The following is a 27378-nucleotide window of genomic DNA, read 5'->3' on the forward strand; positions in this document are numbered from 1 at the left end:
AACCCCACCCTCAAAATCGGACTCCCTTTCTTCCACCGCTTGTGCCTGGTATCCAGAAGCTTAGCGGCAGCATATTTCATGCCTTAACAAGTTTGTTGGTGGCCTCTGCAACCAGAGCCAGGCTTGGAGCAGCAGCAGACAGACTTCTGGGCACACAATCTACCTCTCAAGTTCCCAATGCCTGAACCGGCGAGCTGGAAGAAAGATTTTCTCTCATGCTGGTGAGTACGTAAGGACCGAGTGGGCTTTTTGCTTCCCCTTCCTACTTCCCCATCCCGATCCAGCATGGCACAGACAGCCCAATGGAGGTGGAAAATGGGGTATTTCCATCAACATTTCTCTTTTTTCCCCCTAGCCTCCTTTTGCCAGCATGTGCTCAGCAGGCTTGGCAGGCAGTCATGATCTTTACATGGCTTTTATTTTGTTAGACAAGGAGGGGAGAGGGAAGGGGCTCACAATGGTACATAGGAAACCACCCTTGTTAGGAATATAATTCTAACAGTTGGGTTGGCAATATAAAAATCATGTAACAATGATGTAACTGTTTCTTTAAAGCATATTGTAAAATGTGATTGGTTGCTGTTTTCCTCAATCGGCCATAAGAGGGAGCCAGAAGGACTGTTAGCTCTCTCTCTGTTTGTTGATCTGATCTGATCTGAGTGCCGTGAGCTATTGTAAGTTTTGCAACTGTTAGCAAACCTTGATTACTGGACTGATTATATGTTACTGGACTATGTTATTTGGATTATCCCTTCACTGAAAGACATTGATGACTGACTGTCTTATCCGTGTATGACTTGGACTGTTTGATGGACTCTGATACCTCTAAAAGTAAAAGCCTATTTAAACTGCAGTCTCTCTGTATGCTGGTTTGTGTGTTCTCCAACACAACTCTCACAATGCTTCTCTGAACGTACTCACTTTCCAAATGGGAAGCTTACCTAACAACTCTGTCCCTGCAGCATCCATTGTTTGCCAGTGGGCAGGCAATGAGGCCACATTGGAGGCACCGAAGGGGTGGGACACGGGGAAGGCAGGCAAGTGGGCTGGGCTGCAGGGACCACGGGGAAGGCAGCCAAGCGGGCTAGGCTGCAGGGGAAGGCAGGCAAGCAGTCTGTGCCGCAGGAACCAAGGGGAAGGCAGGCAAGCAGGCTGGGCCACAGGGATGGTAATGCAGAAGGCAAGCAAGCACGCTGGGCTGTGAGGACCAAGGGAAGGCAAGCGGGCTGGGCCACATGTGCTATGGGGAAAACAGGGGGCATGAATCTAGGCATAACCCAAAGCGGGTGAGGAGCAATAAGGAGTGGAGGGGCTGGGAGGGGTGGTGGGGAGGGGCCAACCAGCGGTGTGATTTGCTGATTCTCCAAACTGCGCAAAAAATTAACAACTGGTTCACCCAAACTGGTCCAAACTGGCTGAAGCCCACCTCTGTCAAATATATGTATGGATCTAGGAGTTTATAATCGCTTTGTAAAAAAGGCAATGATTCAATAATTGAAACAGATGAGAATTAAATAAAGGTTGAAGGGATTTCAAAAAACTTCATAGAGACGGGAGATAAGAAGTTTCATAATGTTTCTTCAAGAAAAGGTTAAAATTTATTGTATTTCATAACTTTTTTATTTTCTTACGTATTTTTTCTTTTTTTGTTTCTTTATATTTGTCCTTTGTGTAAAATTCTTAATAAATATAATAAATAAATAAAATGAAGTACTATTCTACTGTTCTGTGGATTACTTCATTTTTTTTACTGCTGCTAGAGACATTTATTGAAAGAAATGTTGCTAGAATTTTTTTAAAATATGTATACTGAGAAAATCTTGATTTTTTTATTCACAAATAAATATTACTTACAAAAAATAAAACTTGAATTTACATCTTGTATATTTGCCACTTCTAATTGTTATTCTTTGTGTCATCTGTATTTTCTTCAAGTTCTAGTGACCATTTGCAAATGCAGTCTATATAAATCTATCAAAGTGCAGAAGCAGTCCTAATTTTGTGGGGAAATGTATGTTTATTAAGCAGTGTTATGTGGAACCTAAAAAATATACTAAAAGATAATCTAAATTTTAATGGAAATTAGAATTATTTGATTGAACCAAACCTAAGTGTATGCATTCCTTATAGAGCTTATGAATCAACCTAATGGAACAATATATTCCCAACTTTCAAGATAAACAATATTTGTAAAATTCTTTAGTTGTCTATAAAAAAAAATCCTGCCAACTTTCTTTTATAAAGCTTTATATGAGCCTTCACCCAGCTAATATATCAGTATATCAGACAACAGTCACATGAAGAAAAAGGCTTTAAAGGTCTAGCTGTAATTCAACACTATCTGCTAACTTCCAAATTGCAATCCTGAAGCTCATTCACATTTCATTTAAAACCGAAATTGAAAGGAGAATTACTATAATATCATTTTTTAAAAATCCCCTTTGTATTCCATAGCTGTGGAAAATGTAAAGCCTGCAATTACTAAACATTTTATTGCTATTGGTCTAATGAAGACACTAAATCCAGAATTTTTGATTCTGAAGATTAGTGAAGAAATTTTCCTATATATCTGTAGCATGCTTCTTAGTGACTGACTGACTGGTTTCTGAATATGAATGAATGAGACTGCGTCGAAACGTTGCCAAGACACCTCCAATTTTACGCGGGAGAAAATCCGAATAACTAAAGACATACATACATACATACACACACACATACATACATACACACACATACATACATATATACATACAGAGTGTGTATGTATCTATGTACAGTATATCACAGAAATGAGTACACCCCCTCACATTTTGTAAATATTTAAGTATATCTTTTCATGTGACAACACTGAAGAAATGACACTTGGCTACAATGGCTAGTAGTGTATATTAGTAGGGACCAACTTCTCATTTATTCCTCATATCATAAATTAATTATTCCTCATATCATATCTCATGGTACACAAATAATTAACTATACAATGGAGATGTATATATCCTCTATTATATCCTCTAACTGTTATATCCTCTAACTGTAAGATGCTTCCTTTTTTAACTTTCTCTTTTTATCTGATTGATATAGTTTCCAATAAAGAAACAAGATCTATAGAATGCATACATATTCTAGGAAATAAACATTATACCTCAGTGAAGATTTGTGATTTAGCTATCTTTAAGAAAAAGAAGACTGAAAAGCAGACAAATGGTTTTTATGACCAGTGCTTAGACCAACTGCAAACCATCAGAATTACATGTTTCTTAACTGTTCTATTTCTGCAGAATTATTATGGTTATATATACCCTTGCAACAAAGCAATGAATAGTTTTAAATACTTTCTCAATAAACATGACAATGTTTACAAAAAATGTAGCCATTTCTAAACTGCATGCACATGTTTCTGATTTGAAAAAATTATGTTTAAGCAAAGCAGTTTTGCCAATATAGGTATAGAGATAAAACGGAGAGCAAGTCAGAAGTATAGAAATAGAAACACTTTAAACAATTAATTAGGTGGCAATAATAACTATTGCAGAAGCAAAATTTTATTTGGAAGCAAAACCATTGCTGATTTCACAAGCATTTAGAGAGAGTTAGATACTGAGTACAAAAAGGGAATTAAAAAACATTTTGATTTAGAATACATTACAGTAAAGGAATGTGATTCTTTCAGTGGCAGTAGGACTGGGACATTGAACTCTGAATAACGACAATGACAATATTTACAAGCAAATGTAACCTGATTCTTGTAGAATGGCTTTTCAAGAGGATTGTATGCTTAGAAGAAAGGCCATTATAAATCCAATGCTAACACTATGTTTTAAAAATTCTGCTCTACTATTGATTTTATCTTTTTTCCCCAGGTTGTTTTTAAGATACTTCTTAGAAATGCAAACTTGCATAGTATGGTTGATCTTACTTTGGAATGAGTACCTGATGGAAAGAAATGTTCATTGTTTGCAAAAGTAATATAGGAATAGGACCAGACTGTTCATGTTTTTCATGCTCCAGAATCCTTCTTTGAGTTCTTGGTATTACTTATGCTATTTCCTTTATACCAGTGATGACTAATCATTTCCAGACTGAGTGCCCAAAGAGCACGTGCCCGAACCCCCAAAATACAAAGTGCGCGTAGTCCCCCCGCATGCTCACCACTCACCATGCCCCCCACATGAGCCCTGCGCCCTGCACAGCAGAGATCTGATTACCAGCTGGTTGGCGGGAGGCATGCATGCACGCACACGCAGTGGAGCTGAACTAGGGTGACATCTCGCCTGCTCACAGACAGGGTGCTGCGTGCCACCTGTGGCACACGTGCTATAGGTTCGCCATTATGGCTTTATACAGCTGTAGAATTTTTATTGATAAACTCTGCCTTTTTTATTTGTTTATTATTTATTTATTTTTATAAATACATTTTGCATTTACCCTTTCTAATATTACACCTTTACCATGTAGACTGAAGACTATTACATTGACTATCAGAAAGCAAGTATTATGTGAACTGTTTTGCCCTTTCATGCATTTGTCAAACGTAGGGCATTGGGTTTTGATTTTTGATTTTATTTTGATTTTATTAGAATTTATAGGCCGCCCTATGAGAACATGCGCATGCGTGAGAATGAGAATGGCTGCCGAGTCTTACCGCTCCGGCTACCGAAAGACAGCAAAGAAATAATTCCGATGACCAGGACCCCGGACATGGAAGCAGAGGGGTTCCTGCAGAGCACGGACGTTTGGGCTCTCCAGGGAGGTAACTATTTGAGGAGGGGGCTGCATCTGAGCGGCTCCTGGACGGCGTTACCTCCCCCGTTTCTTTTGCTGACCTACTTACACAGCTGGCTGGTGGCGGCGGCGGAGACGGCTTTGTACGAGAGGCGGCGGTTTCGGCCCCGTTGCCCTGGGAAGTGTTGGACTTTTCCTTTGACTGAGCAGTGCCGAGGTGTTGGTGTGTGTCCCGAAGAGGGGGTGGGGAGCCCAGGAGAGATGCCTATCGGGACTGGGGGACTGGCTTCTTGCCCCCACCATAGCCCTGTGGACTCCCCCCCTTCCCTCCTGGCGCGGCGCTTTCTTCCGCTTTTGCCGCTGCCCCTACGAGGCCCCACGTTGCCTGACCATCTTTCTGCTCGGACTGGGACTCAAGGAACCCAACGACAGGCCTCCTGTGGTGACCAGTGCCATCCACTGCTGCTACTACTTCAGGAGTATCGCATTAGTCACCACTATTGCCATCATTTTGTATTAGACGCCATTACTCCGGAGAGACAACGAGCTGGCAGCTTGGACTCCCCCCAGTGGCCACTACTGCAACTGCAGCCCTCGGATTTTTATACGGATTTTTATATGCATGAACGAACTACATCTGTTCAATCAGTGTCACCTCTCTCTGCTCCAGTGTCACTATTGCAGCCACTCAGACTCTGCCTTTTACTAAACGTTTGGCAGTCCGGACTTACCATCTTTGGCAGGCCCCTAAATCATCTAGACTCCTGGGACTTTTCAATCCTACCAGAGGGAGAGAAGCACTATCCTCCCCCCTCCATGTATTTTCAGTGGATTGGAACTGGGCCTTTAACCATCCTGCCAACTAATTGCCAGAGGAAGGGAGAGGAGTGGAGTACCTCTCCCCCCCTCCCCCCCCTAGGGGAGGGTGGAGGACGCCTTGGACTATCACAAGCTTAGTACGGACTTGCCAACCTGCGCAACTTTTTAATTTTTAAATTCTAATTTTTAAACTGGTATGTTGAGTGCATGGGATTGTCTGGGATGGTGTGAATGATCTCACTTTTATTATTATTATTGTTGTTGTAATCTGTGTTTTTTAACTACTCGTGAGGACTGCTTGTGTGAGAGCTTGGGTATGATTGACTCGGAGACCTGCCGGGATTTGCGGGGGTCACCGGGGTGGTCGGGGGGACTATGGCCACGGGAGAGGGTCGGAGCATTGCGGTCATAACAGGGAGGGGCAGATATGGCGGGGACTTTAGGGCAAGCCATTACCGGGGAAGGAGGGTTCGCTACATTACAGAGATCCCTCCTTCCGGCCCTATGAGTCCCACTCCAAGACCAGATGGCGCGAGTAGTCAGGACCCTGGTCTCAGGCTGCTGTTGCTAAATGCCAGGTCTGTTGTTCACAAAGCTCCCCTCATCCGGGACTTAATTGTTGACGAGAGGGCAGACCTGGCATGTATTACTGAAACCTGGCTGGGCACAGAAGGAGGAGTCCCCCTTGTAGAGATGTGCCCAGAGGGATTTCAGGTGCTTCATCAGCCGAGAGCCCAGGGAAGGGGTGGCGGTGTGGCTATTATTATCTGGGAGTCTCTGTTACCTCGTAGGGTCCCTGCTCCGGAGCTTGCCGGGTGTGAGTCCCTGCTGATAAAGTTGGACCTCAAGGGTCAAGTGGGTTTGCTGCTAACGTACCTGCCTCCCAACTGCGTTGCAGCATCCCTCCCCTCGCTCCTCGAGTCAGTAGCCGAGCTGGCAGTTGAGTTCCCCAGGCTTATAGTTCTGGGGGACTTCAACTTGCCATCGCTCGGTGAATGCTCTGATGGGGCGCAGGAGTTCATGGCTTCCATGACAGCCATGGGCTTGACCCAGGTAATTCGGGGCCCAACTCATACAGCGGGTCACATGCTCGACCTCGTATTCCTCTCGGAGCAGTGGATGCGTGATCTTGGTCTGAGGGGTAATGAGACCATACCCCTGTCGTGGTCAGACCACTGGCTACTGAGGCTTGACTTCCGGAGGCCAAACCCCCACCGTAGGGAGGAGGAACCGACCAGGTGGTTCCGCCCCAGGCGACTTATGGACCCTTTGAGGTTCCAGACGGAGCTTGGGGTAATTCCCGACACTCTCGCCCGCAGTTCGGCGGAGACTCTGGTTGGCGCCTGGCATTCGGCGGTGTCGGAGTCTCTTGACCGGATTGCGCCACTATGGCCCCTCCGGGTCAGCGGATCCCGGAGACCTCCTTGGTTCACCGAGGAGCTCCGGGAGAAGAAGCGCCGGAGGAGACGCCTAGAGCACCTGTGGAGGTCCGATAAGTCCGAGGAGAACCGAGCACTTTTGACTACCTGCACCAAGGATTACATCCGGGCACTAAGAGTTGCCAAAAGAACGCATATCTCCGCCTTGGTAGCGTCCGCCGAGTCACGCCCAGCCGCCCTGTTTAGGATCACCCGCTCCCTCCTTAATAGGAGGGATGCGGGAGACCCCTTGCAGGGTAGGGCTGAGGACTATGCCCAATTCTTGGCGGACAAAGTTGCTCGGTTTCGTTCGGACTTGGACTCCACCGCCATAGATCCAGCCGAGACACAGGGGGATTACTTGGCAAACCATCTCTGGGTTGAGTTCCAGGATGTTGCCTCTGGGGATGTGGACAAGGCCATTCGAGCTGTAAGTGCCTCCACCTGTATTCTGGACCCGTGTCCCTCCTGGCTGGTTGCAGGGAGGTGACACATGGCTGGATACCCCTCAGATAGGGTCCGTAATCTAGGAGTCCTCCTGGATCCACAGCTGACTTTTAACCATCAGTTGTCGGCTGTGACCAGGGGGGCATTTGCCCAGGTTCGCCTGGTGCGCCAGTTACGGCCCTACCTGGACCGGGAGGCTCTCACAACAGTCACTCGAGCCCTTGTGATCTCTAGGCTGGAATACTGCAATGGGCTCTACATGGGGTTGCCCTTGAAGTGCATCCGGCGACTACAGTTAGTCCAGAATGCAGCCGCGCGAGTGATAGTGGGCGCACCGCGGTTCGCCCACATTACACCTATCCTCCGCGAGCTGCACTGGCTACCTGTCGATCTCCGGGTGCGCTTCAGGGTATTGATGACCACCTTTAAAGCACTCCATGGTAGTGGATCTGGGTACTTGAGAGACCGCCTTCTGCCGATTACCTCCCTTCGACCGATAAGATCGCACAGATTGGGCCTCCTCCGGATTCCATCCGCCAGTCAATGCCGACTGGCGACTACACGGAGGAGAGCCTTTTCTGTTGCAGCTCCGACCCTGTGGGACGATCTCCCCGTTGAGATTCGTACCCTCACCACCATCCAGACCTTCCGCACAGCCCTTAAGACCTGGCTCTCCCAGCAGGCCTGGGGATAAGTTTTTTAAATTACCCGCCCGAGTGTTGCTTGACTGTTGAATGCAAGTTAGTGTTTTATAATTTATCTTGTTTACTCACTGTTTGTTTTGTATTATTGCACCCCCTTCCCGTGATTGTAAGCCGCCCTGAGTCCCCTCAGGGAGAAGGGCGGCCTATAAATCGTAATAAATGTCTAAATGTCTAAATGCCCTTTTCCCTGAGGGGACTCAGGGTGGCTTACATAAAATAAGGAAGGGAGGGTACAAACAATAGACGCAAAACAATACATAGAAGTAAAATAGTAAGCAACATTCATTCATCATTCGGGTGGGGACAGATTATCTTTATCCCCAGGCCTGACGGGCTAGCCAGGTCTTAAGGGCTGTGCGGAAGGTCTGGACGGTGGTGAGGGTACGAATCTCCACGGGGAGATCGTTCCAAAGGGTCGGAGCTACTACTGAAAAGGCTCTCCTCCGTGTGGTTGCCAGTCGGCACTGACTGGCAGATGGAACTCGGAGGAGGCCTGATCTATGTGATGTAATTGGCCGCAGGGAGGTGATTGGCAGGAGGCGGTCTCTCAAGTACGCAGATCCACTATCATGGAGGGCTTTATGAGTGACAAGTAGCACCTTGAAGCGGACCCGGAGATCAACAGGTAGCCAGCGCAGCTCGCGGAGGTGCACCCACAATCACTCGCGCGGCCGCGTTCTGGACTAGCTGAAGTCGCTGGATGCTCTTCAAGGGCAGCCCCATGTAGAGCACATTGCAGTATTCCAGCCTAGAGGTCACAAGGGCCCGAGTGACTGTTGTGAGGGCCTCCCGGTTCAGGTAGGGTCGCAACTGGCGCACCAGGCGAACCTGGGCAAATGCCCCCCTGGTCACAGCCGTAAGGTGGTGATCGAAAGTCAGCTGTGGATCCAGGAGGACTCCCAAGTTGCGAACCCTCTCTGAGGGGTATAAAATTTGACCCCCCAGCCTGAGCGATGGAACACTGATCGAATTATTGGGAGGGAAACACAACAGCCACTCGGTCTTCTCCGGGTTGAGTACAAGCTTGTTAGCCCTCATCCAGTCCATAACGGCCTCAAGACCCCGGTTCATCATGTCCACCGCTTCATTGAGTTGGCACGGGGCGGACAGATACAACTGAGTATCGTCCGCGTATTGATGGTATCTTATCCCGTGCCTCCGAATGATCTCACCCAGCGGTTTCATGTAGATGTTAAATAGTAGGGGGGATAAGACCGAACCCTGCGGCACCCCATATGTTAGGGGCCTAGGGGTCGATCTCTGCCCCCCACTAACACCGACTGCGACCTGTCTGAGAGGTAGGAGGAGAACCACTGCAAAACAGTGCCTCCCACCCCCACCTCCCGCAGTCGTCGCAGAAGGATACCATGGTCGATGGTATCGAAAGCCGCCGAGAGGTCAAGGAGAACCAGGATGGAGGCATGGCCTCCGTCTCTGGCTCTCCAGAGATCATCGGTCAATGCGACCAAAGCGGTTTCTGTGCTGTAACCGGGTCTGAAGCCCGACTGGAAGGGGTCGAGATAGCTTGTTTCCTCCAAGGACCGTTGAAGCTGGAAGGCCACCACCTTCTCGACAACCTTCCCTACAAAAGGGAGGTTGGAGACTGGACGGTAATTGTTAAGGGCAGCTGGATCCAAAGATGGCTTCTTCAGGAGGGGTCTCACCACCGCCGCTTTAAGTGTGGCGGGGAAGTGCCCCTCCCGAAGAGAGGCGGTAACAACTACCTGGATCCAGCCTCGTGTCACCTCACTGCTGTTGGCAACCAGCCATGAGGGACACGGGTCCAGTACGCAGGTGGAGGCACTCACAGCTCTCATGGCCTTGTCCACATCCCCAGGGGCAACATCCTATCACTATGGGTGATAGTTTACAGAGTTTAAATATTTCATCATGTACCCTGACTCAATAGCATAATTTTTTAAAATCCCTCCTACACGCAAAGAGGAGAGTAAACTTATGTGACAGAGCAAGACACATCTGTATGTGTAACATCCATGTAACTTCCATGCTTACGGGAACTTGGGCTATATGCACCAATGTGACAAAACCAACATTGTTTCCCTCAGTGGCTCTGAAACTCTGAAAAAGACCATAATACCACATTTCTGCTCACAGCAACACATTCCTTGACAACTGGTATTTAGAGGCATTCCCACTGCCTTTAATATATATGCAGCTACCATGACTAATGACCAATTGTTTGTTCATGCATTTTTCCAGTTGAAAGCCATTTTAAAGCCATCCAGCTTGCTAATTACAACTGTTAGCAAATTTGACAGTAGAGCACCTATCTTTTTTATGTATTTGAAATCTTCATCATATTTCACTGGATAATTCCAAAGTCTATTGTTCTCTGTCAACCTTACTAACAATATATACGTATATACATCCCTTTTACGTCTCTCTCCTCAGTCACCATTTTTCTAAATTAAAAGTCCTAACTTCATCAAAGAGTAACTTGCTTTTGGTGGCAACAGAAAAGATGCTGAATATGTAGGTCAAAAAGAAAAACCTATACAGATTTTAGCAAAATAATGCTATGCTGAAATACAGTCATAAGAACTGCAAGAAGAAATTCCAACCCTCATAATGAATTTATTAAGGTTGAATTTCTGAATAATTTGAAACACCCTCCCCAGTTGCCCTTTATAAAATCCTGATTTTCCTCCTATTCCTTGACTATTTCTGTTAATTTCATTTTTTTCAGGTTCTCCATAATCTTCCATAAATTTAAAAGGAAATTTTAAGGACAGCATCATTTGATCAGAATACATCTATACATTTGCATTAAAGTTCAATTTTCCTTAAAAGACAACCACAGCTGAAATTTATAATAAATGCATGAATATATTAGAAAAGAATAAGTCCAGAGAACTATTTTAATATCTGTTTAAGAAAGGTCTGTAATTTTATTAAAACCAAAATGAAAATTAACACCTTCCTTAAGCAGAAATTAAAATTGTTCTCTGGCTTATTATATTTTTTCTTATAGATTCATACATTTATTATAAATTTCCTTTATGGTCACTCAAGTCAGTGTGTCACTAAGGGGTACAATGTATATTTCTCTCTGGATCAGGGACAAATTTTCCCTCAAGATTTTAAAGGGAAAAGCAACAAAAGAAGCAAAACAAACTATATATGGCAGCACAATTTAAAAAATCACTGTGGAAAAAACTAGTAAGCAGAGTTTAACATTTTAATTTAGCTTGAATTACTAACAGACTGGACAAATAACTGTATATTAAAAAAAAAGAAAAGGATGAAAATGAATGCAACACTGGACTGGAAAAATGCCAAATAACAAATGGTATAGATTTAGATCAGATAAGGCAGCTGAAAATAATAAGTTATGTTAATTTTTTAAATCCTTCAAAAAGATATTGCTCAAGAAAGAATAAAAAAGGTACAGGGATGAGAAAATCCAAATAGAAGGACTTTTAGGTATGGGCCAATAAAATACCATGTCAGTGGTGTGAACCCAATGAAGACTTCTTTTCCAGTTTCTAATATTCTTCTTCTCCATAGTTTCTAGTCAAATCTATGATGATTTTCAAAGGGTAATATAAAGGCAAATGCATCGTCTGCTTGCATGAAGCTAAATAAAAATTATATATGCAAAATTATATATGCAAAATTATATATGCAAAATTATATATGCAAAATTATATATGCAAAATTATATATGAAATTATTCAAAATTATCCAAGATGCAAATTCAAGAAGAGGAACGGTATAGAGGAATCTAAGACATTAGGATATAACAGCTGTCTCATTAGATAGTAAATAGAAGACAGTAATAATCTTGATGGGGATATGCAGAAGCCAGGGAAAAAGGACTAAAACATTTTTAAGACTAGAATGTCTAGGTTACATTCAGAAACAGCTCAAACAGACATTTCCATGACTCACTGGAGTATAAAAATGAAGAGGGATACAGCAGAATCAGACTGCAAGATTGTCATAATAGCCAATCTCAATAAAGATAGCTTTAGTCTCCTTATGAAATTTCCTTGTAAATACTGATATGTGCTATACAGCAGGCCTTGCTTTCCAGATATGTGAAAAGCTATAACAGTCCCTTCAAATATTTCCAAAATACATGCAAAAGGGGAGATTTTTTCCCTTTGAATGATCAAAGAGCATTATATACCAAGAAGAAGTAGCAGGAACAGCAACAACAGCAGGAGGAAGAGGAGATGGTTCTGTTTTAAAATGTATTAGAATGAGAATCATTGAACGGAATTATTTCAGACAGGTCTAAAATATTTAGATTAAGACTGTACGGGTTAGCTACAATCTGTAAATCCCATGGTCCCAGCTGATAGCATCTTCTCAAAATTAAGAATTAATTACAAAAGCGAGGCTTCCGGGGGAGGGGCCTGCCGTCGCCGGTGGCTCAACGGAGCTGCCCTCAGAGTTCTGGTTTGTATATCTAAAAGATCTATAGATATCTCTCCTTTCAGGCAAGAAAGGAGCAGGGAGGAACTCAGTCGTTAGAACCCTCTTTGTAGTTCACAGCTTTTTGTTTTTCGCTGTGAACGGAGAAGAGGTTCAACAAAAGCTGAGTTTTTTTTTTTTTACTCCAGCCAGATCTTCTCAGCTGTTTTTTTTCCAGCTCAAGGCAGGTTGCCCCCCCCCTCAGGACAAAACTAAGCTATTTAAATCAATCCGAGCAGCGACCATTCCTGAGAACTCTTTTTTTTATTATTATTCAAAATGCCAGCTTCAATTTTATAAAAAACTCCTTTGTCTAACTGCTTTTCAAAATGGCGATTTTAAGCTTCCGCATTTGATATATGATATATTTAACCAGCCTTGTTTTCTTGAAGACTTCTTTTTACGAACTGCTAAAAGTTTACTGAAAGTATCTTATCCTAAATCAAGGCGAGCAGAAAATTTGTTTGTTTCCTTTTTATAATGGCTCCGAAGTCAAAGCAATCTAAACGTTTTTTTAATAATACATCCCAAGCAATTGCTATAAAGCCGCAGCTCATGCCTTCTACGCCCTCTACTGGAGATTTGTTAACGAAAGAATTTCTTTTTGAAACCCTTAAAGAATTTAGAGAGGAAATGAAGCAACTTATTTCGGACTTATGTGACAAACTTGATGCCAAGATTACTCAAACAAAGGAGGATATGATCGGGGTTATAACCGTAATGACAGATTATATTGCTGGAATGGAGGATAAACTTGAGATTTTGGAAGAAGCTAATTCTAACCTGACATCTAAAATTGAAATGTTACAACAGGAAGTTGAAAACGCACAAAAACAACTTGTTATGACAAATTATAAGAAGACTGTGTTTGCAATAAGAGTTAGGGGATTGCGTGAAAACGAACAGGAGAATTTGAAACAGACCTTTTTTGAAGCTTTCAGTCGTTCGGTGGGAAGTCCGGGACTTAACTTTGATTGGCAGATCCAAAAAATTTACCGCCATAATTCGTGCGTAGCAAAACTGAGACAGCTTCCGAGAGATATAATTATATATTTTGCTACAAGAGAATCCAGAAATGGGATAATACAAGAGTTTTATAATAACAGGCTGCGAATTGATGGACAGGACCTGATTGTTTTCAAAGAAATACCACCTCAAATGTTAAGAGCCAGGAGAGACTATGCTTTTCTAACTAAAGAACTCAGAAATTCTCAAATACAGTATAGATGGGAGGTGCCATTTGGTATTACAGTTACATTTGATGACCAAAAACATCGCCTCAACTCTGTTTGGGAAGCCCGAGATTTTTATTACAAGATCCTGAAGGCGGGACTTCCTGAATCACCCGGACTTGGAGAAAGACAAGGAGAAGTAGAAGAGAAACAACAAAACACACAACTACAAGGCAGGAGGTATCGCTTTCCCCCTCCGGAAGGGCAGAAGAGCAGAGAACAAGGATTTAGTTATGCTTCCAAAACATCTGCTTAATTTTTAACTTGAATAATACTTTGTGATTTGTCTTGTATAAAATGGTATAGCTGCATACTGATGAAGAGACATTAAGGCTGAAAGAAGTGATGTTGAACTCCTCGGAAAATATATTGTATGGGACTTAAAAAAGACTTGATGGATAACTTTGAATTTTTACTTAAATTGTTTATGATTTATTTTCTAGGGTGAGGAGGGCGGAGATCGTGATGTTTTTGGATTGTGGTTTAGGATGAATAGAGTTGGGAAGTGTGGGGTAGATGGGAGGGTAGTGAAAGTTCAATTAGATTTTATTTTGAGCCAGAAAGTAAGCTGATTTTTGTATAAATTGTTATTTGAATATAATGTCTGGAAGGATATACCTAAAGAGTCCGCAGGAAGGCGGAGGAAATATGAGAGGAGTACGGATGAAAATAAAACATATATATGGACACGGGTAGAGGCAGGATGAGAGGAGTTGGAAAAGGAAACCGAGAGAAGCATTTGAATGTTTAAATTGCTTTATAGAGAAGGAGGTAAAAGGGATAAATTAAAGGTTTAGTTATTTAGATAAAGAGACAAGGCCCCTAGCTAGAGAATTTCATTTGATTAACTTACTTGGTTTCAACATAGTTTGAAATCCTGCAAGTAATAAATTAACTGAAATTAGGAATGATGTACATTGTTTAAGTTTTAATAATGATGGGAAGCTGAGCCCAATGTAGAGAGTTTATTGATTTTTCCCGTTTTTCTTTTTTTTTGTTTTTTTTATTCCCTTTTTTTTTCCTTTATCTTTTATCTTTTAATTTCTAATCTATTTGGTTTTAATATACTCCAGACTGTGCTTGATAAAGAGTTATGCCGGGTATGGGACCTGGGAAGTCGGAAGGGGATTAGGGAGGGGGGTTTACGGGGGGGAGGGGGGAGGGTGGAAATATAGCTTCAATTTTCAGAATAATAAGAACACACTTGTATACTGTTGCTCTTTTTTCTTTTTTTTCTCTTTTCCTTTTATTTTCCTTTTTTTTAATTTTTTTTAATTTTAGTGTAAAATATAAATTGAATAGATTAATGAATGGTAGAAATACACCAAAGTGAGGAGTAGAGGGAAAGAAGAGGGAGAAGTAAAGAGGGAATGAGAGGGGAATGTAAGGAGGGTGAGATGGAGGGAAGGGGAGAAAGGAATGTCTGAGGGGGAAGGGAAGTAGAAGAGGGGAATGCTGCAGGGGAGAAATGAAAGTTGGAGGGGGAGAAGAAAGGGTGTATGGAGGATTGAAGTGCTACGTTGGTTTTCCATGGTGGAAGATGAGTTGTGTTTATTGCTTTTTTTTTAAAATGCACAGTATATAAGTGATTGTATAAATGAAAATGAAAATGAAATAAAACAGTTTGAAAAAGAATTAATTACAAAAGGGAAATATTATTAATGATACAAATAAGAACAATTCTACCATTTCTTAATTAAATTTGATCACTATTTGTAATGGCTTCACTTTGGGAATGAAGCCCATGGCATTTTACACAAAGGCTAAGTGCAGTTATGGCTGGAAAAATATTGTGCAGTGTTATTTTCGACATTTCTTACTATATTTTACATTGCTCCATAAACCCAAAATTGCATTTAATTTCACACGAAGAAATAGCAACAAATTAAAAAGAAAAGGGCACCTAATACATCACAGTAATCCTTTCTTCAGCAATTATAACTTCCAATAACCAAAATATATTTCCCACATGCTTTGATGCAATATTATCACTGCAGCTGAAGCTACTGCTAAATATGCATATTATATATCATCATATAAAATATTTGCAGAATTCAAATTACTTAAAATAATTTTGTAGCACAAAAAATATGTGTTTGACACTTTCATGTTTATTTTTTTCCAGCAATGAGAAGCTATCAATCTACTTATGTTTTACTTTCTAGAAAACGGTCCCTTGTTGATACAGTAAACACTATCAAATAATAAAATCACATAAAAGGTACTGCTGCCCTTCCTTTAATTATTTAATGAAATATTGGTTTGTACATAGCGTGTGTCTGTGTGTGGCTTGAAACTAGTGTTAAATCCAAGTGACTGCCTGAACAAATCTCTACAGTTTTCATGTGGTTTGCTATTGCCTCCTACTTAACTTAATGGATTAACCACATCATTGACTCTCATGATTATTATATAGACAATCACATTTATTTTAATGGACTAATTCAAATTATGACTAACTTTGATTAGATTTTAGAGTAATCTGAAGAACTAGCATAGGTTCTTATATGTGTAAAATGTATCTTTATATTGTGGCAAATGGTCAACAAATAAAATTGTTTCTTAAAATTATCAGATGTGAAAGAAAAAACTATAGAGGTAAACAAAAATGTTTTTTTTTCTCGGTGTGGAAGCAAAAACACCACTGTAAAATTTTGCTTTCAAATTAGATGAATCAATTTTAAAAGTACCACCTCAAACCATAAATTTTGCTGAGTTCTTCATTATAGGTAGAAAATGAGGTCAACTTTTAAAAAATGCTTGAAGATATCCTTTCCCCACCATTACAGTGGAATAATTCATTTAATTGTAATCCATTGGGCATTGTAAATACAGCTAGATAAAAAAAAACCACATTTTTTTTTAAAAAAAAATCCTTTTCCCCCAAATAGCAGAGACAGCACCAATATGGCACTTGGTGGTAACAACTTAACTAACATGATATTTGTATTTTGTTTATTTATTTGTCACACTTCTATGGTGATAAGAATCAAAACAGATCAGCACTGAAACTTTAATTTTAGATGAAGCACATTCTTATCTGTATGATGTAAACAAGTTCATGGTTTTCAGGATATGTATAAAAATATTTTATTGTTGCTTGAAAACCCACAATAATTTAATACTACCTTTATTTTATTTAGATTATTTTTCCATTTAAGCTTTGTTTTCCATTGATTTCAACAGCAGTTCAATGCATATTTATTGCATATAATTTTGTACCTTTAAGTAATATGCCATATAAAACATATGTAAGTACATTTTTTTTGCATTTGAGACATTTCTGCTCACAAGCGTTTCCTCTTATAGAAACTCCATTTCATGTAAGTATCCAAAAATAGTACAACTTAGTCATAATATATGATTAAACTTTCATAAATTATTTTCATGGACTCAAGAACTTTCATATCTTCACTTGCAGCTGGTCTTACATTACAAGATCTTTGTTCTGCTTCTGTTCTAGCTTAAATGCATTATCTTGTGCCCATTTATGTGTTTCAAGGGATGCTCTTGTATATATGAAGATGAAAAAGAAGAAGTTATCTTCATGTACTCCTACTTCTCTCACCCTCTCCATTTCCCTGCTTTCCCAGATATATTACAGCAATTTAGGGCACTGTGAAAAATCAACTCTCATGTAGCTAAAGAATCCTCAGCTGGATTGAACTGTCTTTTGTTAATGAAGTGTTCATCTCTGAAGGAATGAGCTGAGGTAGACTCATTGTCTAATTTACATGCAATGGTGTACTCTAATTTTAAAAAAATATCTGTATATAGTGTATGGCCTGTGACCAGAGTTATTACCTCTATTGGCTTTTAAATCCAAATGGGATTTTTTTTCTACAACTTAATACAGAATATATGTAATGATGATTAAGATTAAAATTTATGTTGTCCTAGATCAATTAAAATAGCATTTTCTATAATTATACATTCACATTTTCTTCTGCAAAAACATTCATTTTTCTACATATCTTTGATGTACCTATAATGTTCTGTTCTGATTCAGGAAACATTTTCTTATTTTTTATGTAACCTTGTTTGAAACTTGCTGAGTTCTTTGTGGAAATGAATAATAAGATTTATATTAGCAGTGCCTATATTAATATATTAATGGCTTAACAAATATTTTCAGTAACTGAAACAGTAGCAAGCAAACGTCATAGTACTGTGCAGCAATTTTCTGCCCTTGTAAAGCCTATGATGTGGTTTTCTGCTGCCCTTAAAATGTGTCCTTCCAATATAGATGTGCACAAGTGACATAACAAATCCTTTAGAGCAGGCAATGTCAGTTTCTGAAAGGTTGGCGGTTTTCATTTTTACAGTTTGTAACATAATCTGACCTGCAAGAAATGTATAATGTCAATGTAAGGTTAGCATTTGGACATCTGTATGATATATATGCCAGCTAGGTATTTGAGAACTGTAGTATTTTAGAGATTTTGCCAATTAGAATAATGTAAATTTTGCACTGCAAGTCTGGCAAAATTTCTGCAAGTGTGATCTTGTTCTACAAGGGCAAAAAAAGAAAGAAAGCACTGTTTTGTCAGCTATGCAAGTTTTATACTTTATTCATTGAAATTCTTCAGTTTGAGATTGATTAGTTTGTTAAAATAAGAAGCAATTTTACCTCAGGCAGGTAGCCCTCAATCTATGACCATATGGTCAGTGACTGTTATGATGACATTGAAGAAATGTGGTTACGATTGGCACTTAAGAATTCCAGCATGACTGAAATCCAGTGCTTAGTAATTTGTCCCCACTTATGACCAGTTGCAAGCACCCTGCAATTGTAATCATGTGGTTGCATCCTTCTCTGCCAGCTTTTCCAAAAAGACAAGTGTCCCTGACTTGGGCTGCACCCACATAGACCCTCTCCAACCCGTGTGTGCCACTTGCACAGCCTCAGGCATATCCCCCAACCTGCATAGTGGCCTCTCACACATCTCTTCACACTCTCCCCAACATCATATCTAAAGTGACCAGATTTTAAAATTGGTAAAGCGGGACACCATTGGCGGGGGTGTGTGTGTGTTCTTGATTAAAAATTTTGCTGCCTGGCACTGCGGTGAAGCCGCCAAAGCTCCCACCCATGGCAGCAGCGGTGCTTCCTCCCCCTTCGCTCGGAGCACCTAAGCTGGGCACCTCGTTCCCTCTGCCGCCGCCTCCTCCTCCTCCACCGTGCTTTTGAGAAGCCATGCCTTAAAACGCCGGGAGGGAGGATGATGGGACCGATGACAGGGACCGGAGCAGTCGGAGGGACTCAAGGAAAGGAAGGAATGTGAAACTCCACCAAAGAGGCGACAAACTGGAGAGCCAAAACTCTGAAACCTTTGAATCCTCTCGGACCCTCGTGCACCGGTCAAGGGGGAAGCGCCGGGGAGGGGAGGCTGAGGATATTGGGGGTCCGGGGCTCGTGGGAAGGAAGCTGCCTCAGAGTTTACCAGACTTCAACTCCCGGAATTCCCAGCCAGCAGGCGATGCAAAAATTCAGGGAGGGTGAAGAGGCCGTGGGGGGATGGGAGCAAACTAACCCAGAAACCGCTTCTCCCCACCCAGCCAGGGCAGTTGCCAGAGCTGGGGGGCCCCCTAGAAGACGCAGAATGGCAAAAATCCCTCCCTTAACTGTGAAATATGACGGGAATCTGAAAAAACTGGGCCTCTTCATTATGCAAGCTTATAACTTTATGGAAGTTTATGGCCCCGAATTAGAATCGGATGACATAAAAGTACGAATGGTGTTGCTTGCTTTGGAAGAAGAGGCAGCCGAATGGTGCTTAAGTCTACACCAAAGCAATTCCCCCCTCCTGAGGGATTTTGACGCTTTTATGACTGCGTTTAAGAGAAGATTTGATGACCCCCTGACTGAGAAACGGGGAAAGTTGAAATTTATGACCCTGAGACAGGGGGATAGACCGGTGTCTCAATATATTCAGGAGTTTCAACAACTCGCTGCTTATATGAGAGGGTGGTCTCAAGAGGCGCTTTTGGACCAATTTCCTAATTATCTAATGGAGAGGTGCTGACACTAGGACTTGCAGTCTGGAAAGTGGCGGAGCTGCATAAAACCGAGCGACAGAGTTGGATTCCCGCAAAACGTGGAGAAATCCCTCCGCAAAGCCCGTGGGGAAGGCGGTTCGCAAAGGCCGCCAGGGAGGATGCCTTCCGATCGGGGCGCGGGGAGAGCGGCGCAGGTTCGCCCAGGTGACGCAGCGAAGGCAGCGGATCCTGGGGGGCCTCTGAGGCCATCGTGCCCATCGGGACAGCCCAGCTCGCCGGCATTCAGACCCGGGCAGCCCCGCAGGTGGCTCCCGAGGGGCTCCGCAAGCTGGGTTGCAACTGCCACACTTCTGGCCGGAAGCGGCGTGCCCGCCCACCCGCGGCTGGAGGGAATCCAGGGGTGGGGATGTGGGGAGCGGAGCACCTGCAGCCGGCCTGGTGGCACCTCCTGAGGGAGCCCGCGGGGAAGGCTGTTTGCAAAGGCCGCCACGGAGGATTCCTGCCTTCCGATCGGGGCGCAGGGAGAGCGGCGCAGGGTTGCCCAGGCGGCGCAGCGAAGGTAGCGGATCCTGGGGGGTCTCTGAGGCCATCATGCCCACGGGGACGGCCCAGCTCGCCGGCATTCAAACCCGGGCAGCCCTGCAGGTGGCTGGAGGAGATCCGGGGGTTGGGATGAGGGGAGCGGAGCAAACCTATTCCCCCCACCCCCTGCTCGCTCCACCTTACCAGATTTCGGGGGGTATCTGTAGAGGGAATTGGACGGGACATCCACCTCTTCCACTCCGGTGTTCTGCCGGCTGGTGAGCGCTCCCATGCTTCAGGCCTGGCGGCAGCAGGCATCCAGGGTTGCAAAGGGGGGACAGAGAGGAGGGGGGTGCGTCAGCTTCCCAGTTCGCCCCTTCGCCCGCCGAGCTGGAGTTGGTGACAGAACGCGCGGGGTCAGTCAGTGGCTCGCTCGCTCCTCCCGCCGCGGTGCTGCTCCCTCACTGAGGAGGCTGCCGCATTGACTTGCCTCCTGCTGCTGTCCCCAGGGGGGTGGCGGTGCCTATTGCTGCTCCCCAGACGAGGAGGGAAGCAGCCATTTCGGGCACCCCCTCCACTCCTTCCCCACGTCCACCACTTTTCCACAGGAGCACCAAGGCTGAAAGGAGGGGAGACACCATGCTAGTCAACTTGGAGTATGGAGCACGCACAAAACGTCATCAATGCGCGATGGACGCCAGGCTATGCGGTGATGCCTCCAAGTCCAATGGAAAGCCGGCAAGCGTTGACTGATAGGGCAAACAGTTTGCCCTATCAGTGAACGCTTGCCGGCTTTCGTTTGTCTCCGTTTGCAATTAGCTTTTACTTGCCAAAATTTACTTGCCAAAAATCGGGAGTTTTTTAAAATGCAGCGGGACACGGGACAAATTATTGGAAAGCGGTATTGTCCTGCCAAAAGCGTGATGTCTGGTCACCCTAATCATATCTGGACCTCATGTACCCTACTTGTACTCTTGTGGACCCTCCCCAGTAACTTAATTAGCAAACAATTTAGGTACCATCAACATTTCACACTACTGAATGCACAAATGCTTACAATTTTCCAGAATATAAACCCTAATTCTTCCAAAGATACTCTTGCAATCTCTCCTTATACATTTTATTAATTGTATTCCCCTTCTTTAGCTTCTCCCTCTTGTCAATAATTTTTTAATCTATTATCATTTTGTGGGGGCTCCATCACTGGAGGCTTTTACAAAGAAACTGGAAAGGTATAGGGCTCCTGCTTAAGCAGAGGGTTGTACTAGAAGATCTCTGTGGTCCTTTCCAACACTGTTTTTAAAAAATAGATTTTTAATATTATCATATTTAAATCAATCATCATCTTATCAACCACCTAGCAGTTTTCAGGATATAGCAAATCTTTCTTACCAGTTGTTTCTATTTTTAGATATTAATTTTAAAAATCATTTAATGTATTTTATAAATAGCATTTTTAAGTTTTAGAATAATTTACCAATAAGTTGCTCAAAATAAAAATAGTTGAACTGATTTTTTATGGTGTCTCAAATGCTCCTTGCACATTATGTTTTAACAATTCTACCAAAGAACAAATAGATTCTTTACTCTTACAATGTTTCCTTATACAAAAATAAAATGCATATTCAACAATAGCAAACATATAATGAATACATATAAAATTCCATTCTAATGGCTTTGGGAAGTTTTCTCACTGTTGTCAATAATTAAGAAAATTAAAGTTAAAATTAAGAAATTACACTATCCAGATATCAGCTTACAATAAGAGAACACATAAAGTAGAGCTTAACATTTGCATCTGATTTGAACATTCTTCTAAATAATATACAAGTTCTTTTAAGTAACACTACAAGGAGTAGGTCTTTGTGAGAACACAAAAGCAAGTATATTCTTGTCTCAGTAACAATCTTTATTCATTCGAGGTGATTTTTGTGTTTGAAAATTTATCATGAATTTATGACTGTTGACAGATCAAAGGTATTGATCTGTCAACAGTTAGATGGCAAACTCAATCTTGGTTCTTTTAAAAATTATACTTTCTAATCCTTGATGATCAGAGTAATAATATTCATTATCTTGGAGAAATTAGATAGAAAACACTTGATTTTTTTTAAATGAGACAATTGTAAACAAAGGATGATAGCTCCTTGCCAATTTCCAACGGTGACTTTTCAGCTGACCACTGCTGCTGATAAAACAAACAAATATGTATGTGCAATATAAAGATACTTTAAAAATTACAGGTAAGAAAAGAATATCTATTTTTTTCTAAGCAATACAATATTAAAGCTATTTCAAGTTAGACAGATATTTAAAGAAACCCATATTTGTAACAAATCTATGAGTAAATAAACTACCATATCTTTCGATTCCTGCTAGGAAAAAGGCACAAGAAAAAAAATACTACTTAATTGCAAATATAATCACTAATAGTTACATAATTTCACTGCTAAATTTATCCTCTATTCTCTTTATTTCCTTTGAAAGCTTTTTTCTAATAAGATTCTTGAAATTGATTTCTTCTTTGATGGCAGAGTAATTAATATATATTTAATGCATTCATATGATTATATTAATTTAATATTTTAAAGCTACCTTGCAGGCTCCCCTTATATTATTATATAAATAATTAAATTATATGTAATCATGAGAATATATAGATACACAAACATGATAAGATTAATGCCTCCTTTGGTATTGAATTATCTTAATGATAATTTATCAGTAAGAGAAAAAGAAAAAGAAAACATTGATGTCCAAATAAAAAATCACTGTAAAACTGAGGGGAAGAGCCAATGTCATGACAATACAATGTGCGGTCTTGACAGTCTGAGACCGCCGTTGACACTTTTGCCACTGGAAGGTTCAGTTGGACCTAAACCATCCCGCAGAGACAGTGAACTGGAAGACAAAGCCTTGCTGGTCTCAGGGACATCGCAAAGTCCCTGATTGACCCAAGGGAAGTGCTTCAAGCCGGCGGCAAACTGGCAGCCCTAGACTGACAAAGTCGGAGACAGCTCTGGAAGGAAGGAAGTGAAAGTGAGTCCAGGTGAGGTTTTTTTTCCTATTCTGAGAAAGATTGCCCAAAGAAACTTTTTTTTAAAGATAAATTAGTCCTTTAAGTATAAGAATAAAGCAGCGAATTTAATTTTTATTGGACTGCCTTGGAAAGTTTTTGTTTTTTTCTTTGTAACAATATTTTGTGGATTGAAGTGACCATAATGTTTCTGTTTCTCCTCTTAAAGTGAACAGATTGATTTTTTTCCTCTATTCTTTGTCACCTTATTTTTTGGCTTGAACTAAAACCTTCTTTTTTATTTTAACAATTCTTCCTACTATTTATTATTAAATTCTATTAAAGACAATTAAAGACCTTTGTTTTCCATAAGCTTGAGACAAGTATGAAAAAGTGGAATCTGCCACTTGGAAGTCAGAATCTGGAGTTTTTTTTGAATCAATGTATCTTTTGTTCTTTCTTCTTTGATCTCACTGACTTTGTAACTGAAGGGTTTGCAACTTGCTTACAAAATCTGATAAAGAGCCAAGGGCACGAATTGTTTTCTCAGGTGCTTTGGGAAAATATCTTGGCAAGGGAAGTAAAAGGAAAGAAAAAGATAGAAACCTTCTTCTTTGAAGAGTACAAAAAGAACTTGTGCTTAAAGTCAACTTTACACACACACACACACACACACACACACAAGAGGCTTGTAAGACTACAGTGGTAGTGGCTATCAGATTCCTTTTTTTCTTTTTCTCTCCTTTTTTTGGAAAAATGAATCAATATGCAGATGAGGAAACCTTAAAATTTTGGAATATCCTGGCTGGAATTCAAAATATATTGGAAGGATTTGGGAGATTTGAGAAGAAGTTGGATAGACTATTGTTTCTCACAGCAAAAGATGATGGGGTTGGAGCCCCAAAAATTAAAGAAGAGAATGAAAATATAGAAGATAAAGACAAGACAATAGATGAACTTACTAATGGAGCAAACATGGGTGAAAATGGAAAGAAGGGAAGATGAAAAAGTGAATTTGACAAGTTGGAGCTTTATCCCAGATTTCAAGATACAAGAGGAAAAAAAGGTGATAATGATGGAGTTAAGAAGAGAAACCTTTTCAGAAATAAGTCTGACAACCAAAGAGAAGCTAATTTCAATAACAATTCAAGGGCAACGAGATTATCTGAGAGATCTTTCAAGCAATAAAGTGCAGAGAGAAGTTTATAAAAACTTTATAAAGGTGTTAGAGAATTGACACAACTGGCAAGAGAGATAAGACTGTTTTGCCACTGGAAAGATACAGGTTGATAATGAAAGTTGATGATAAAAAGTTAATTTTTGGTGATTAATAAGTAGGAATTTTAGTATTTTGTAGATTGTTTTAGATTGTTATTAAATGTTTATTCGTTAACATATAATTAACTACGATAACAATAATGAACTAGTAAAAGTAACTTCGATCTAAATTGTAAATTGGGACTTGGGGAAAAGACGTATAAATGTTATTAATAAATTTTTGTTTAGATCTTGTTATAAAGGTGTAATTTCTTTTGGGTCTGATGAGAGGAGACGTGATATAAAGAGTAAATAACTTTTAGCTAACTACAACAATAACAAGGAAATGTTAATGGATAATATTTAATGATATATACATGTGTTGTATTGGTAAAAGCAAATTGGATACAAGCTTTAAATAGTGGGTTGGGGGAAAAAGGGGGGGAAATGCTTAGATATCTTATTAATTGATTTTTTTTCCAGAATATGTTATAAAGGTGTAATGTTATTGGAGGTTTATTGAAATTTTCAAATGAATGCCAGTAGGTGGTTGTGTCTTTAAATACAAATGATTTCAGATAAAAGCACGTTTAAATAATTGTAGTTAAATGAGAATTGTGGTACATTGATAGTAAAATACATAAAGATTTTTTTATTTAAAATCTACAATTCAATATGAATGAAGTATAAGTAATGATTGTGGAAGAAACGCATGAAATGTATTTGTAACCAATCAACACGCTTTCTACAAGATGTAATGAAGGATTCTTTTTTTGTGTTTTTGTTCAATTAAAACAATAAAAACCTTCAAAAAAAATCACTGTAAAACTAAAGATTTTGCAATATTTAAAATATATTTGGTTATTCCCCATATGTCTCTTCAGAGTAACACATTACAGCATAAATGTAATAACATTAATGGAAGAATTTCTTGTTCTATTCATTCTTTGTTCTGAGGCTATAAAGATGCAGTTATGACAAGCATAAAGCAGTTAAACAGACAATTTCAACTTCTATGATAAGATTTTTTGAAGTAAATTAAACATAGCTATCCTATTATTATATTCAATAGCAATAACAAAAGCAAAATCTTATATATTGCAAAAGATATATGATTCAGCAAAAACGCTATCATGAAAGGGTTTTTTAAAAAAAATTATCTGTAATGAGCTGCTTAATACAGTGGCTAATTCTGCAGTCATTTAATAATGTACTGCTTTTTAGCAACTTTCACAGCTTCTGGAATGGCAGAGAGCTATTATTTTGTTCCTCTTACTAGCTGCCCGTGTAAACTTCCTTTTTCAAACAAAATATAAACTCAAATAAAAGGACATTTCCTTAAAAGGAATGGGGTGATTCCTCCCCCTCCCAAATGATTGTTTTGTGAGTGACCTTTCTCTGAGGACTCCATACATTTTTTTAAAAATCTTCCACTGCTGAGCAGTCCTGGCAGTTTCTCCCTTTTTCCTACTCAGTGGAGACTCCATACATGTAAAGGATAGTTCATAACAAACAGGACAGGTGCACTTTTGTCTTAATTGCCTTTGAATATTAATAAGCTGTTGCACATTCCTTAATGACAGAACCAACTTGAACAAATGTGGACTTGGAAGAAGCATGAGGCAGAGTTTGCTTTTAAAGTTGGTGTGAGGAGTCACCTGGAATTTCCTGGTGGTCTCCAACCCAATCAGTTATTAATCTTGTTACTTCCTTTCCAAGTCCAATTAAAGTATTGCTTTACAACAAACAGCTTTGGAGCAAGCCCATCAGTAGTCATTATAAATCATTACATGTTAAAGGCCATCAAATATCAAACTCTCTCACATTAAAAAAATTAAAAAAATAAAGATCAAAATATAACAGCTTGAATTTTTCATTGTTATTGTATTTTGTGATTATGTTTACCTTTTCTGGACATGGAGGAGGATCAAATCTCTCTGCACAAACTAAAAACACATCAGGTTGTGGCTTGCCATGCTTTACTTCAGGGTCATCTCCCAAGACAATATGATGAAATAAAGCAAAGAAGTCTTTGTGTCGGCTTGTTTTCATTTCAAATGTCACTCGAGATGAACTAGTAGCAACAGCTATAGGAATGTTATGTTTGTGTAGATGGTGGATTAGTTTTTCAACTCCTGTGTAAGAAAGATAGACAAATACTTAAAATGCATATCCACAAAAACATGCACACACTTTTTTCTTACCTTTTTCCTATCTTTTTTTTTTTGGCCTTACCTTACTTTTATGGGTAAATAGCAATTCAAAAAATAGTCTTTTTTATTTGTGACTATATGTACATACTGTATACCTAAAGTATCTAATATAAAGAAAATATTAAAATAAAAAAAATCCCCAAATAATATCTTCATAAAGAAGTTACTGTTCCCCATGCATACACACACATACAAACATGTGCACATAAATATATATGATGAGAGCTAAATAGCTTGAAATAGATCTATACTAGTCTCCCAGCACAAATACAACACAAATGTAACAAAGGCAACAATAAAAATATTGGGTTTCTGTCTGGATGGTCTCTTGTGACGAGCCGATAGACAGAGAATGGAAGCAGTAGACTTCCTCCCATATTTGGGCATACCAGGGGTTGTGACACTAAATACATACCTATTTCCCTGGCTCAGCTGATAAGGAGGAGAACCTTGTAGCTTAGTGGTTAACACATCTGCCTAAGATGTAATACAGCACAGGTTCTAATCCCAGTAAGGGTATGGCTGGCTGATGAGAGCTAAATAGCTTGAAATAGATCTATACTAGTCTCCCTTTATTTATTTATCAGC

General features: G+C 40.6%; 1 protein-coding gene across 1 annotated transcript in view; it reads right to left on the reverse strand.

The window, feature by feature from the left end:
* The window catches only part of PUDP (pseudouridine 5'-phosphatase), a 78772-nt gene that overhangs the window by 26766 nt on the left and 24628 nt on the right, over positions 1-27378 (reverse strand). The window contains exon 3 of the mRNA XM_014064066.2: positions 26483-26712. Coding sequence (XP_013919541.2) covers positions 26483-26712 — 230 coding nt within the window. The remainder of the gene's footprint in view (positions 1-26482; positions 26713-27378) is intronic.

The sequence above is a fragment of the Thamnophis sirtalis genome, unplaced genomic scaffold (assembly GCF_051295495.1).
Source record: "Thamnophis sirtalis isolate CommonGarterSnake01/CBP01778 unplaced genomic scaffold, rThaSir2_p1.2 scaffold_12, whole genome shotgun sequence".
NCBI classification, from domain to species: Eukaryota; Metazoa; Chordata; class Lepidosauria; order Squamata; family Natricidae; genus Thamnophis; species Thamnophis sirtalis.